The 16,345-nt window shown below is 38.3% G+C and overlaps 1 protein-coding gene across 1 annotated transcript in view; it reads left to right on the forward strand.

Annotated features, from left to right (window-relative positions):
- DENND1A (DENN domain containing 1A) overlaps positions 1 to 16,345 on the forward strand; it is a gene marked incomplete at its 5' end in the record, with an annotated part of 386,178 nt that overhangs the window by 43,001 nt on the left and 326,832 nt on the right. Inside the window, one exon of the mRNA XM_069073945.1 lies at positions 2,244 to 2,354. Within this exon, the coding sequence (XP_068930046.1) occupies positions 2,244 to 2,354 (111 nt within the window). The remainder of the gene's footprint in view (positions 1 to 2,243; positions 2,355 to 16,345) is intronic.

Here is a 16,345-nt window from a genome sequence, read left to right on the forward strand (position 1 = left end):
TTTCTTGAAAGAAAAAAGAAATCTACACATTTCATCGACAGTTAAGCTTCTACTAAAATCCTTAGCCACCCTATATTTTTGTCTACACGTGTGTGTTGGCGAGAAGGTCTCTGCCATGTGAGCGTCTACAGTGGAGCCCTATCCTGACATCATTAGCACAGTCCTTCTTGCTTCATCCAGCAGGAGATGCTCTTGTTGACTGACTTGGAATGCTATTTACTATTCCCATCAAATTTCACATAATCATAAATTGTTAGAATATAAAGGATCATAGAAACTAAAATGTTGGAGCATAGAATATTCCATGTGCAAGCAAGAGTGTTACTATGGAAAGATCTTAAGGCATAATCTGGTAAGCCATTGAATATAGCACATCAAGGCTTAAAGTCAGTCTAGAACAGGTAGTATTAACATACTGGAGCCAAAGGGACATTAGTCACCATCTAATCCAGCCCTCTAGTTTTACTTGTGAGGGAACTCGAGTCCAGAACAGTGAAAGAATGTTCATGCTGTGATACAAATAGTACTCACAGAGCCAGGACAGGAGCCACATTCTCTGGCTCCTACCATCATGCTCTTTCTGCAGTACAACATTCTCTTTTAGCCAATTGGTTTCTCTGCTGATTGCCACATTTTGGACTACATCTATTGGAGGACGCTCTTTCTAAATATGGTACTTACTTTGTAATTTTTGATCTGTTACAAAATTAATGCAGTCTCAATTTGTGAGGTTCTCTGGTTAATACAGTACTTCAGTTGAACACTAATGAATCATAAGATAAATGCCCATGCTTATTCCCAACTGTTTCAATTGTTGTAATGCGCATTGTGCTATTTGCATGTAAAATTCTCTCAGCTCTCTTGAATTAGTTGGGTTATAAATCCCTAATCATTATAAATTGCAGCTTCTGGTACAGAGAACTTTTCTTTATTTCTGGGAGAATGTATTGTGTGACATTGAAAGCCTATATAACTCTGAAGAAACAATCATGTCCACATACCTATTAAAGACCTAGGAGTGGGGCATAATGAAACACTTGAATATTTTTCTTGGAATCGAAAGTACTCTTTCAAAGAGTGAATGGCAACCTACAGAAAGAGCTCCCTAGAATGCTGCCTTGTCACAACCTGGTTCTCTTCATGTCTGTCACTAGCTATGGGACATACACAAACCATTTCCCCATTTTGAGCTTCAGTTTCTTCATCTATAAAATGAGAAGGTTGGACTAAATTATCTCCAAGGCTACTCCTTGTTCTGACAATCTGTATTCTAACATCTCTTCTAGTAAAATGAGGTGCAGTCTTGAGAGTGGAAAGATCACTAAACTTGAAGTCAGTAGACATGGGTTTAAATCCTAGCTCCAGCACTTTCTAGTTATCTGATGTTGGGCCAGGTCATTTAACCTTTCTAAACCTCAGTTTCCTCGTGTGTAAAATCAGGATGATATTGTTACCTCACTGGGTTGTTGGGGGAGAATACTTTGTAAATATTTAAGTCCTATGTAAATGTGATCTAATGTTATTAAAATAAGTTTACAATGTAATTCAGTTCACTCAACATCTACTGACCATAAATTGCACAGAGTAGAACCTGTGCATTTGAAGAGACCCAAAGATTAATCAGACACTGATATTTTGGAGTTTACAACCTAGTAGGGGAAAGTAGACATGCATAAATATGGTAGCTATTATACAAAATAGAACCTATGTGCTTGAGAGCTCCTGGGAGAGAGCTTTCACTTTACCTGCTGGAGGGATCAAGAGAGACTGTGCTGGAGGAGGTGGTATTTAAGCTGATCCTTGCTGATTGGGTAGGATTTCAACAGATTAAGGCGTAGTGGGGAGGGGCTTGAGTTGCAACCACATTACAAAGAAAATATCAATGTCAAGGAGCAATGTCAAAGAGACAGGCAAAAGATTCATGCATTGGGTGAATGGGATCAGCTAGGTCTAAGATATGGGACCTGTGAATCTACAATAATGCCTGCAAAGCCCTAGACTTCTCAGTTTAGAACCAAATGTGAATTGGAAGGAAGAGGAATGACAACATTGTCAGCAGTACTGCGATGAACCTTAAAGGTTGACCCACGTGACCTGTTAACTCTTTTCCTCCATTGGAAATGGCACCTTGCAAGTGGATTCCAGGGTGCTAAGTTATTTCTGTTTCATGCACTTCCACTGTGTTAATGTTTATAATGAAGGATAAAATCAAAACACAACCAATTCTTTTTTATACCTCCTAGAGAAATCTGACTGAATATTTCGTGGCTGTGGATGTCAACAACATGCTACACCTCTATGCCAGTATGTTATATGAACGACGAATCCTCATCAGCAGCAGCAAGCTGAGCACTGTAAGTGGAGAATGTAAATAGGCTGACTCCTGTACTGTGTTCTCTGCCAGGAGTTCAGCAGGGAAAGAAATGATCCTTGTATGCTTTGCGACTTCAACAAACACATTAAAACACTATTTAAACTTTAACTAGCATCTGCTGGTGCTATACCCAGAACCTTCCTAAGAGTCAGTGGAACATAGGTTTTAAAAAAAAAAAGCCCTTCCCTTAAAGTTGGGATGCAGGTTCAAGTCCCATCAGTATGGGGCAGTGAAAAGGCAGCTAGCTGGATTTAGGGTCATAGGATTTGTTTCTGAAGCCTGGCTCTATCTACTGTTTACTAGCTTTGTGTCCTTGGTTTAGTTACTTAACCTTCTAGGCCTCCATTTCCTTATTGGAAATGAGGAAACTGGATGGAGATTCCTTCCAACTCTAATTCTGAGATGCCGCAATGACTTCTTATCCATGTAGCCTTGAGCAAATAACCTCCATTCATTGATTCTATGTTTCCTCATTTATAAAACAGATATAAGAATAGTAGACCACATAGCTAGCCATTACTCAGTCAACAAACCTTTTATTTAGTGCCTTCTCATTGCTAAGGACTGGAGATACAAAAAACAAGTGGGTTGTTGTTAGGAAAGTGCTTTCCAAACTGTCAAGGGCTTTTTTCCTTAAACACTTTTTTGTGTGGGGGAAGGGAGGAAATTGAAGCTCCCTATCTCACTCTGGTTGGATGTGCAATAGCCATTCATGGACCCAGTTCCACTGCTGATCATCTCCGAAGTTTTGATCTGTACTGTCCCTGACTTGGGCTGATCATCCTTTCTTAGACAACCTGGTTGCCTTTTGCTTCCAGGTGCTCACCATATGGGTATTAGACTTGAAGTGCACACCTGATAGGCTTAGCACACTGCAGTTCAGAATTTCTAAACTCAAGCCACCAACTTTAACCTCTCTAGTATCAAGGATTACAGGCTTTCCCCACCACCCCCAGGCAATAGCTGATTCTTTATAGCTCTTTAAAGTTTTTAAAGTATTTTTTGTGACAAGACTGGGTTTCAGAATGGGAAGAATGAACTTTTATGTAATGGAATACCAGCTTTGAAATTAAGTAATGCAGGCATCACACCACCAATAAGGACCAGCAATATAGCTATATGGTGGTGGTAAATACAATTTTTTTTCGTAATAAATTTTCACTTAGTTTTTTTCTCTTTACTTTAGGTTTTATGTACTTTTTGGTTTTTGACACAATGGATACATCCTAACAAATGCCCAGGCAAATCCCTTTACAAAAATCCATTCCATGAGGAAGTAGTTTAACGATAAGTAACTTAAAGAGGAAAGCATCTTTTAACTTTCTCACTATGGTAGTAACACTGGCCATTGTATTTGACCACAGTTTTATCTTTTTTTTTCTTTTTTTTTTTGGAGGGCAATTGGGGTTAAGTAACTTTCCCAAGGTTACACAGCTAGTTTTTTGTGTGGGTGTTAAGTGTCTGAGTCCAGCACTTTTACTCACTGCACCACCTAGCCACCCCATCATTTTTCTATTTTGACTTTTTGTAGTTTTAGTCACAGTGAATGTTACCATTTTGGCATTATTTTCCTTGCTCTGCATTGCTTCATGCTATTCTTCCCAAGTTTCTCCCAATTCTTCATTCTTGTAATTCTCCATGATAAACAATGCTAGTTCATTACATTCATAAAGCATTATTTGTTGACATCACCATTGTATCAGGTTTTGGTTATCATGACTAATAATATGCTGCTATTACAGGTTTTCATTAGAGAGGTGGGAACTGTGGATGTGGAGCCTCACAAGCAGCAACTGTTGGTTGTTTTGCTTAACTGTTCTTCTTTGTTCCAAGGGAAAGCTTACTTAGAGTAGGGACTTAGGAAGGCTGTGATATAAAAAACAAAAGATATCAATAAAACTTTTTTTTAGTGCTGCTATGTCCACAAAGACTAAATTCATGTTTACTGCTGAAGGGAGAGCAAGCAGTATTTATTATTATCTGTTTTTCAACAGGAATTATGCCAGTAAAATGACTAAAATCTCTGTATCCTTTGACCTAGAAATTCTGCTGCTAGGTTTATACCCCCAATGAAGTCACTGATCAGAAAAAAACCCTTATATAGTCCATGGGAAGGTGAAAGCATATTGGGGAATATTTAGTGATGTTTCAGAATGTGCTGTGCTTTTCTCTGAGATATAAGGCATAATGAATGGTAGGCTCTTAATAAATACTTGTTGGATTGAATCAAATGCAAGATTTGGCTAAAATACAGATGTTTTCCACATGTAGTTCACAGTCTGATAGATCATTTTGACATGTGCGTAGATAGCTATAATATTTATATATGTTGTGATATATATATGATATATAATAGAGATATGCCAATGTAATATATGATAGTATGATAGGTACAGAAGCCACTCATAAGAGCAAGTACAAAAATACCATCAGCAATATACATGACCAGAAGTGAAGGTCATGGTAGGGGAGAAAAAGAAAATGTGATCAGCCCACATATGGAACTCTGCAAATTGTTTAGTGAACCAAAAGAAGACTTTCTTCATGTAGGTAGCTCTTCCAGAGACTTTGTAGATAGATGTAGAGAAGAATTGTGCAGGATGAGAAGGGGTGGAGAGATGTTTGATCTGCACCAGTAGAGGGAGTATCTCCACCAGTGAGATCATGGATTCATCCACGTATCATTGTTCATAAGAGAAATGCAAAGAGAGTGTTATTCAGGACAGTGGGCAGGGAGGTGGTGGCAGTGAGGAAGATCAGGGAAGGTCTCATTGAACAGAACGTTTGAGCTCCCCTTTAAAGTGTCAGAACGAATTCAAGAGAAGACTAACTATACCTAAATAGGTGCTGTGCTAGTCTCCATTTAACACTGTTCTTGAAATTATTTCATTAATAACTGTGAATATTACAGAATGCTGTAATGTAGCCTAATCAAAGACTAACCCAAGCTTAGTGGGATTTTCTGTGTCACTGATAGAAATATTACATGAAGAAAGAGAATATGTCAACTTACTGATTTGAGGATAGGAGGAAATGGGGGAAGGATATGTCTAGGCAACATGTTTGCCTTTTACCGAATCATAAATTTGATCTCATGGCTGCCTGAAATATCTCATTGTATTTCACATGTCATCATCACAGAGTCTTGATTAGCTGTAGGAATTTCTCTGAAGAAAATGATGGTAATTTTAGTTGGGCTCTGGGGCCCCTATAATTTTAGAATTAAAAGGTCCAGCTATTGTTGCCTTTTATATCCCCATATTACTAACATTTACTCCATGTTAGAGGAGTCCATTTTTACTCACTTTGGGTTGTTGGGGAGAAAAAAATATATAAAGTGTACTTTAGCCTGAGATCTTCTGGTGACCTTCTCTTGGTGAATCCAGATGTGGCCAGTAATACCTCAGTCCACTGCATTTTTCTCAATTTTGTTTGATAAGATGGGAGCTTAATGCTTCTTAGGATCCATCAAGCACCTGAAAGATAAAAGCCACGGAAGTCATCCAGAGTGCTGCCATCCTTAGAAACGGCAACACATCAATACAGAGTCTCTCCCCCCTGCATTTTCCATCTATGTGTTGTGTTTTACATCTCAAGATTTAGTTGTCAATAAAATAGTGGAGGTTTTTTTGCATAAAAGGAAATTGCATGTTTTTGTTGTTTGCTTTCGCTATGTATTGATTGTTTTCCTTTATGGATGATAAATAGGAGATGCTTAACTGATTCTTGTTCTTTCCTGTTTTATTGTAAACACATCAAAGGACTTTCACAAGAAAAAGTTCCTGTTCTTATGTTATATTTCCTGACATGTGTGACCACTGGTCTGCCCTTAGGTTACCAAGGCACAAATCACCCTGCATTTATGTAACTTTCCTCTGGAACTTCACCGCTCTCATCACTTCTATAGCACTATTGGGTTTCAAGTCAGAAAAGACTTTTATAAGTTATCCAGTCTGACCTCATTTTACAGAGGAGGAAACCAAGGCCTAGAGAGGAAAATGACTTGGCCACAATTATACAGGTAGTAAGTAGTAGATCTAGTAGGTCTTCTGACTAAATGTAGAGGTCCTTCTGCTGTATCACCTCTTCCTTTCCCCCACTGAATTCCATTTTTCACACCACTGCCAGAATATTTTTTCAATTCCCCAAGCATTTATTAAGTACCTATATGTACAGGGTCCAGTGCTTACACATACACATAGACAGATGTGATACAGAAGACTAAGATAAGTGCAAAGTAGAGATCTACATAAAGTGCTTTGAAAAATTTGAGGAAGAAGGTATTTTTTCATGGGAAGGCTAACGGAAGAGTCTTAAATGAGAATCTAAATTTGGCATTGAAGGAAAACAGTTACTTCAACAGGTAGAGGATGGTGGGGGAAAGGCATGGAAGATGCTATGAGTATAGGCACAAAGATAGAAGAAGGTAGGACAATTGTGAGGAAAGACAAATACTTTAGTCCGGTTTGACTTGAACCTAGTGTATTTGAAGGGGAATAGTATTAGAAAGTCTGGAAAGTCAGATTGGAGCCATATTATGGCATGCCCTGAATGTCAGGATCAGAATTTATTCCAGAAGCAGTAGAAACTTTTAAATGTTTTTGAGATCAGTGGCATGATTGTAGAAAATGGTGTATGTATGTAGTAGAGAATCTTTGTGGAAGCATTAGGCAGCTAGGTGTAGCAGTGGATAGAGAGTTGGGCCTGAAGTCAGGAAGACTTTAGTTCAAATTTGGCCTTTGATACTTACTAACTGGGTGACCCTGGGCAAGTCACTTAACCCTATTTAACTCAGTTTCCTCATCTGTAAAATGAGCTGGAGAAGGAAGTGGCAAACTATTCTAGTATCTTTGCCAAGAAAACCCCAAACAGGGTCACAAAGAGTCAGATATGTCTGAAGTGACTGTACAACATTATAGTATACTAGGAAGAATAAACTTAAAATCTTAAGACATAGGTTTAAATTATAACAGGACCATGGGAAAATCATACCCTTTCTCTTAGCTTCAGTTTTCTTATCTATAAAATGAGAGGGTCACACTATCGTGTAATATAGTTCTCTATGTAGTTGTCATATACCCATACTCTGCCATATACTTTATGAGGACAATATCCTGTCTAATCTTAGTATCTCCTTCAGAGTCTATGCTCTAAGATAAGCTACGTAGATGTTCTCTGTTTATTTAAAAGATTATTTAAACATTTGAATGTTTGAATTCTAAACTAAATCATATGACCCAAATTTTCCACCTTAAATATGCTTTGAAAGTAGTTGAAAATCAAATGAGATTTATGACCCTGGAGATGTCACTTAATCTTTCCTTTTGTTCATTTAGACATTGTATCTTATATGAGTTAGGCATTTTGCTAGGAACTAAATCTACCGAAACAAAGTATTCTCTTCTCAAGGATCTTTTGTTGGAGGAGGGGAGAGCATCAGTGGATAACTCGAGCATCGATAAGCATATATAAAGCTTAGCTACAGTAATATCTAGGGGGAAGGAAGAGGAAAGGAGCACTCTGACAGCTAGAGGAGTCCGGATAGGCCATATATAGAGGAAGGAGACTTTAATTGAGACTTGAAATAATCTAGGGATTCTATGAGAGGGAAGTAAAGAGAGAATGCATTCTAAGCATGTGGGACAGCATAAGCAGAGACACAGAGACAGAAGGTGGAATGTCATACATGAGAAACAGCAAGGAAGCTGTTTTGGCTGGCATGTAGAGTTCATGAAGTATAAATGTGTGCTAAGCCTTCAAAGGTAGATAGGCTAAAGTCAGTTTTTAAGATTTTTTCAGTGCCAATTAGAGGAATTTGTGTTTTGACCTACCAGCTGTTGGGAGTTCCTAGAACTTCTTGAGTGGATAAATGACATAATTATGTCTGTGCTTTAAGAATATAAATTTGGTAGCCATTTAAAGGAGGGATTGGAGTGGGGAGAACTTTAAGGCAAGGAAACCAATTAGAAGTCTAATGCAGTAACCCAACTGAGAGGTGATGGGGGCCTAAAACAGCATGGTTGTGGAGTTAAGGAAAAGGGACAGATGTTAGAGGTTGAAAAGACTCGGCAACTGATTGGATATGGGTGATGTGGAAAGGGAAGAGTTAAAGATAATTCCTAGGCTGCTAGTATGGATGATTGGAAAGATATTGGCACCCTCAAAAAGAGGAGGATTTGGGGAGAAGATAAGTTACATTTTGAACATGCTGATTTAGAGATGTCTATGGGGCATCCAGTTGGAAGTGGCCCCTAATCCATTAATGATATAAGTCTGGAACTTAAGAGAGAGGCTACAATTAGATATATATGTGTCATTTTCATAGGAACGATAGTAATCCATGGAAGCTGATGAAACCAGCAATCAAAAGTGTAGAAAGAGAAGGCAAGAAGACTTAGGACAGAGCCCAAGAGAACATCCACATGTGAAGGGGCTATGGATAATGATTGAGCAGTGGAAATTGTCAAAGAGTAACCAGACAAGTAGAAGGAGAAACAGGGGAGGAGGAAAAGTGTCACAAAAATCTAGTAACAGAGAATATCCAGAAAGAGGAGTTAGTTGACAATTTCAGATGTTTCAGAGAGGTTATGAGGGTTGAGGACAGAGAAAAGGCCAATGGGTCATTAACCTTGGTGCAGTTGTATTTCAGTGGATATTGGACTTCAGCTCCTAAGGATTAAAAAGGTAAATTAAAGAAGACATAGAAGAAAGAAAGATAGAGACATATTTTTGTGAGTCTGGTTGTAAAAGCATGAAGAGACAAAACAAATGGACTTAGTAGATGTTAAATTAAAATGGATATTATTTTAAGGATGGGGCAGACCCAGGAATATCTCTAAAAGTAGAGAAAGAACCAGAAGATTAGGGAAAGATTGAGAATTAAAGGAGAGGGATGTGGAATGATTGTGAGTGCAAGCTGCCTGAGACAATCGTTTTAAGGCTATTGTTGAAAGGAAAAGCTCTTTTATTTTATAGAGAGGAAGAGAAAGGGTATTATGTCAGTGGGTTTATGAACAGCAAAGAAGTTCACTTAATATGAGAGGCAGTATGGGGTAATGGTTAGTGTCCATCTACAAGTCAGGAAGACCTCTATTCAAACTTTATCTCAGACACTGACTAGTTATGTGAACCTGACCATCACTTAACCATTGAGCCTTCATTTTGTCTTCTGTAAAATGAGGATAATAAAAGCACATAGAACCCTAAGTGCTTTTGTGAGGATCAGATCAGATAATGCCAGTGCTTTGTAAAACCTTGCTATTTTCATATAAACACAAGTTATTATTATTATTATTATTAGTCATTTTCCCAGTAAAGTATGGAGGTGAAGTCCTCTGCTGAGCAAGAGAGGAGAAATATCCAGTTGGGAGGCTTTGAAAAAGAAGAAACATTTTACAACAGATATTGTTTTGCTCCTGGGGAAAGTTAAGAAGTCAATTAGGGAAAAGAATAACAAAGACCTTGCTACCAGAAGGGCCCATCTGAGATAAAATAAGATATGTTTGTGGAGGGCCCAGTCAGTATGGTTGTATGATTGGGGAAGCAGCCACTTTCCACTTGCTCCCAGTCCTTTCTTCTCTTTTGACCAAAGATCCTTAGTTCTTCCAACAAATCCTCAAATGGCAAGCTTCCAGGTCCTCAACATCGCCCTAGTCCCTCCTCCTCTGGAGGATGCAGATTGTCAGTTTCCCTCTTAAAACTTTGATCCAGTTGTCAGTTCTTTTGCCACTGAAGTTAACCTGTGCCTCACTTCTCTTCTGTAAAATGGGAATGTTATCTCATCTACAATCAGCTGTTCTGGGTGACAAAGGTGACAGAACAATATTGGTAAAGTACTTACTCTGGGATGATGGGACTTGACAAATCCCACATCAGTCTTGCAGCTTGCCTATTTGCAGCCCTTCAAGCAGAGACAAGAGTGACAGTTTCAGACAGGTTTGAAACATTGGATCTATGCCAGAGCATCCTTGCCTGCACACTCTGCTCTGTGTGTTCCAGCCATAAGAACAAGCTGCATTATTTTATTTCAAACTGTGCTCAGGGGAAGCCAAGACCTTGTAACTGGAAACTTACCAAGCAGTGAATTCTAAGACTATATTTAGTCTAATGTATTTTTTTATATGGGTTGGTTTAGAGCTGGTCCATCAATACATATATCTTGAACAGGCACTGTGAATGGACAATGAGCTGGGCCCTGAACTGAACAGGAGGAGAAGCACAAGTTCAGTTGCCTCTGCACAGTACTTTTAATGACCCCAAGCTTCTTCTAGAAACAAAGAACCAATTTTTAAGCATTAGTATTCATCTTGTGATGCTGTATTACTACTATTCATGGAATACCATCATCTTTAAAGGATTAAAGTTGAGAGTCAGTGAATAGAGAGGAATGTGTGAAGGGATCTATAGGTGAGCAATGCATTACCACGGCATTCTATAAGAGAAATGACATAATGGATGCCATCCATGAGAGGCATGATCTCCCAAAAACTGGTCAATTGCCCATATGCACCACTGATATCCAGACAGTATTAAAAGATCTGGAAGAAAGGTCCCAACCTATTGAGTAGACTCTCTGTGAAGAAATTTTGGCACAATATGGACAAGAGCCCCTCATGAAGAGAAGACATGGTTAAATTGTGATCTGGGCTTTAGGATGGAGAGGACTCATATGGGTAATATCATTGACCCATTGAAGTATCAAAGTAGAGCCATTTTTAACAAAAATAAATAAAATGAAATTTTAGTTCTTTCAAGCATTGTTGATTTTTGTTGTTATTTTTTCAAAGAAAGATAGATAAGTCTTGTTCGTGCTTATAATTAGTAAGGAACTTAGTCAGCATGGTTGTATGACTGGGAAGCAGAGTTTTCAAAGATATAAGAAGAAAATTAATCCCTTTGGAGAAGAGAGAAATCCTCAGGATGGAGCACTAAAACTGAGGTGGGAAGAGGATGGCGAATGGAAGAAGGAACCAGGAAAGGGCATGTGTCAGAAGCAGTACCTGAGCTTATGATCCTCAAAAGCAGGTAGGGACTCAAGAAGGTAAAGGTAAGGATAGGCTTCCAGACATGATAAAAACAGCATGCAAAGGCAAGGAGACAGAAAATGTAATGTTTTGTAGAGGAAACAATAAGCAGTGGGTCAGGAATGAGTAACATGTAATCAGATTATAAAGATAGCATGCAATCAGTTTGTGAAGAGTCTTTATTTACAAGCCAAGGAGTTTGTGTTTTATCCTAGAATTAATAGGAAACCTCTGAAACTTGTTAAGCAGTGATTGGCATGGTCTTATTTGTGCTTTAGGAATATTAATTTGTCAGCCATGTGGAGGATGAGTCTCAGAAAGTTGAGAGTGGAGGAGCAGACCAATTAGGAGGCCATTGTAGTAGATGAGATGAGAGGAGATTAAAGCTCAAACTAGCATTGTAGTCATGTGGATTGGGAGAAGGGGACATGGTATGAGACATGTTTTAGAAGCAGTATCAGAAATACCTGGCCACATATTGATTTGAAGGGTGAAGGAGAACAAAAAAACAAAGATGGCACCTGCATTTCATACTCAGGTGACTGGAAATAGGGAGATTTAAGAAGGAAGTGGGCTTGGGAGGGGATGGGGTGGGGTGGGAGAAGAACCAGTATTTCTACTTAATCTAAGTCTCTGTAATGGATTATATTTATGTAGTACTTTATTATTAATAATGGTTTGCCATCCTTTCTTCCCAAGAACCCAGTGAGATAGGATAGGTTTACAAAATGCTTTATCTTATTTGATCCACATCCAGGTCTTTAAAAGATGACTTCTGCAAGTCACCTTTTTACACATGAGGCAATTCAGTCTCAGAGAAGTGAAAATAGGAAGGATTCCTTTAGGTTGAAGGTTGGATGAGGAAGGATGTTGCAGTCAGAAGATGGCAGAGTAATAAGCAAGAGTGAAGAGGGAAGGAGATATGAATTCTAATTGTAGCAAGCATATTCTAAGATTAGAAGACACCAAAATGTATCTGGTCATTCCTGGATATTGAACTAAGGATGTGTAACACTCTACTCCAAGTCAAGACACTTGGGTTCAATGCGCCATTTTTTACCTGCAAGATTTTAAATTTGACTAACAAAATTATCTCAATACATTGAAAATTTCGGGGTAATCAGTCCCAGATTGTTCTTGGGAAGAACTCACAAGATGCCTTCTGCCCTTGACATTAATCCTCATGAAATGACTTGAGCTGTGATTGACTTAAGAATGCTTATTTACTTTGGTTTTAGCACTTTAACAAATTTTGTGGAGGCACTTGGGTATACTAGAAAGCACCAGATTTTAAATCAGAACTTGAGTTCAAGTGTCATCTCAATCACTTAATAAACATATAATCATGAAAAATCATCTTTATATCTCTGATCTTCAGTTTCCTTATCTGCAAAATGAAAAGTTGGACTAGGTGTTCTTTAGGGATTTGAAAGGCCCTATAATACTAAATCATTTTATGATAATATCTTTTTTAAGTACAAAGCTTTTTCCCATCCATTATCTAATTTAATCTTCCATATATCCCTGTGCGGTAGGTAGTTATCCACTTTATTATTGAGTGCAGTAGATAGAGGGCTATACCTGGAGTCAGGAAGACCTAAGTTCTAAAACAGCTTAAGCATTTAATAACTATGTGACTCTGGGCAAGTCACTTATCCTCTGTCAGCCTCAATTTCCTTATATGTAAAATAAGGATAACATGATACCTCACTTCCAGGGTTTGTTGGCTATTAGTCAGTGAATCAGCATTTATTATTTATCAATCAACCAGCAAGCATTTAAGCCTCTGCTGTATGTCAGTAATCTGGGGATACAGGGACAAAAAAAGAAAAATTTGTACTCTCAAGGAGCTTGCATATCAAGAGAGATGACATGAATGAATGAGTGAATGAATGAGTGAAAAAGCATTTATTAAACCCATACTGTATAGAAAACAATTTGCTAAGCACTAGGAATATAAAGAAAAAAGCAAAATCATCCCTGTTCTCTAGCAGCTCTCATTCTAATGGAGGAGACAGCACAGATAGGCATACTTCACTTACAGAGCCAGTGAACATACCCACTGGTCTTTAGGGTCTGACAGTTAAAGTACTGCATCATCTTTAGTGTCATTCCCATTTATTTAAAGCCACATCTGTTTCTGATGTCAAGCCATTGGTTAGTGTCAAGGACTTAGGAGATGAGAACCTTCTTTTCTGGATCTTTAGAGTCTGGTCACTGAGGAGGCAAGGAGATGTATCACTGGTTCGTCTCCACAAATGTGTTCCTCACCATGGTTTCAGGGCAGGATGGAAGAAGGTCTAGGGATTGGGTTGGAAGGGGTCACTCCTATTTCTGTGGCTTTGGGGCATAGGGTAAACATATTTGTATAAGTAGATAAAAAATAAATGTGAGGTAGAGAAATGCAAGGTAGTTAGAGAAAGGGGACACTAGCAATTGGAAGGATTAGTAAATGCTTCGTGTACGAGGTAGTGCTTATGTAACCTCTTGAAAGGAGTGAGGGATGCTAGAGACAGAGGTGAGGAAAACCCTTCCAACTATGACCAATGTAGGAAGAGCAGAGAGAAGGCCAGTTTGACTGGATTGTAGAATGGTTAGAGGGGGAATAATGTACAATAAGCCTGGAAAGATAGGTTGGGGACAAATTATAAAGTACTTTAAGAGCTAAAGAGGAATTTATATTTTATACTATAGGCATTAAGGAGTTTCTGGAGTTTTTTGAATAGGGTAATAATGTGCTCTGATTTTCACTTAAAGAAAATCACTTTGGCAACTATTTGGAGGCTGGGTTGCAGTGGGGAATCTTGAGGCCAGGATACCAATTAAGGAGGCCATTGCAATGATCCAGGTGAGAGTTAATGAGGTTCTGACTATGCATATGTAATTAGAAAGACAGCATCAGATGTGAAGGATGTTGAAGTAGCAATGATAAGATAAGGCAACTGATTCGATGTGGGAAGTCTCTTGATGAGAATAATTCAGGGTTAGGGATTTGCAGGGGATGAAATCAGTTATTGGACCAGGGTAGAGGAATTCTAAAGTAGAACACAGTGTGGAGTTGAATTGGTTAACTATAAGGTTGAGACTGGGAAGAGAGTAAAGAGAAGATGAGAGGGTTGTCATGAAGACAAAGAATAGGTTTAAGACTGGTGAGGTATAACGAGAGACAGTAGGATAGGAAGCTGAAGTGTCAGAAGAATATGAGAAGGTTGATCATGGTAATGAAATACTTATGGATATAATGCTAAGATCTAAGGTCTGACTCTCCTTGTGTGTGATCTAGGTAGAGTGGAGAAGGAGATCATGCAATTTGAAGAGATGAAGGAACTGGGACTCAGGGTATGTGAGGGATCCTGCATATGGCAACATAAACTATTTTCTACCTGCAACCTCAATCCTTTTTACAACATCCATGACAAGTAGTCATAGGGCTTCCACTTGAAGACCACCAGGGTATTCCTTCCTATGGCTGCTAATTTGGCAAAGTTTAATTATGAGAAAAGTTTTTCTTTATGATGTTAATAACTCAGATTCCTCTAGCATGGTAAGATTTATAAAATATTTTCTTCTTTATAATCCTGTGAAGCTGATAATCTAGATGTAATTGTCTTCATTATTTATTGATTAAGAAACTGAGGCTCAGAGAGGTTAAATCCATGATCATATGGCTAAGTGTCAATCTGGATTCAAATCCATGTCTCCTGACCCCAAATCTAGGTCTTTTCCCACTTACCTATGCCACCCCTTGATTTCAGGGAGCTGAAATCTACATCTGGCTAACTTCTATCTGTTGGTCATAATTCTATTGTCAGGGACCAAAGAGAAAAAGATTGATCTTTCTCTGACAAGAACCTAGACACTGATTATCTTTTTAGAACCATAATAATATAATTTCCCTTTTCATTGCCTCAGTTTACTCATCTGTAAGATGGAGCAGATAACATGTACCACTCCTTTCTTCCTTTGGAGAGTAGAAAACCCTTTGTAAATTATAAAACATTTTAGATGTGGGAACAATTTGCTAAAAGAAATTCTGATTGTCAAGTGTACCTGATTTGTAGTGTGGTAATTGTGAGACATCAGGGAGGAACAGAGCAAAAGGCCTTTTTGACAAGCAGCTTTCAAAACTGAGAAACAGCAGCAGAGTAGCCAACTGAAGGCTGTCCTTGTTTAACTGACTTTTGGGGTGTCTTTAGTTGGGGCTTGGCTGTCATACTTTACATAAATGTCCTTCTGTCAGCAAAATGCTAGTTAACAGCTTCCAAAAGAATCAGAGTTCTCTCGGGACCAGACTACCCAGAAACTAGAGAAACATAAGAAAACAAATAGTTTAGCGTTTGTCCTTCCCTGTCCATCTCTCCAAAGTGGCTGCAGTTCATTTTGAACTAGAGTTTATATTTTCTTCTGTCACAAAGACACTGTGGTCACTGTCATATCAACATAAACTTTCTATATTTCTGACACATTTAGAAGTGTCATTTCAGAAAACAGAAGATCAATTATTTGATCGAACCAATTCATCAAAAGCCAATTAATTATTTCTTATATTCTAGTTATGTTTGTATGTATCTCCCATACTATATTGTGACCTCCATTAGGGCAGGAATCATATTCATCTTATTTAATATTAACATATAACATTAATAATAATAACTTCAATACTTTAAAAATTCATGATCTCATCAGCATGGGTATACCTTCTACCAATGCAAACTGTAGCCCTTCCAAACCTTAGTAACCAGCTTCATGAGTTACTGTGGCTGAAACAATTCATCACTTCATGGCTATTTTCTTGAGGGTGGTAATCTGTTTTTCCCAGTCTTCTCCTCTCTACCCCCCCCCCCCACCCTCTTGCTAGTCCCTTCCCTCCAGGATTCCCTTCCATTTACACTATACTCAAAGACTTTCCAACGGGGTGATTTACAAGGGTTTGTGCTTAGCTAGAACA

Source organism: Petaurus breviceps, unplaced genomic scaffold, assembly GCF_028583685.1.
Source record: "Petaurus breviceps papuanus isolate PSGF00001 unplaced genomic scaffold, PetGlider_PUasm1.0 90879, whole genome shotgun sequence".
Lineage (NCBI taxonomy): Eukaryota > Metazoa > Chordata > Mammalia > Diprotodontia > Petauridae > Petaurus > Petaurus breviceps.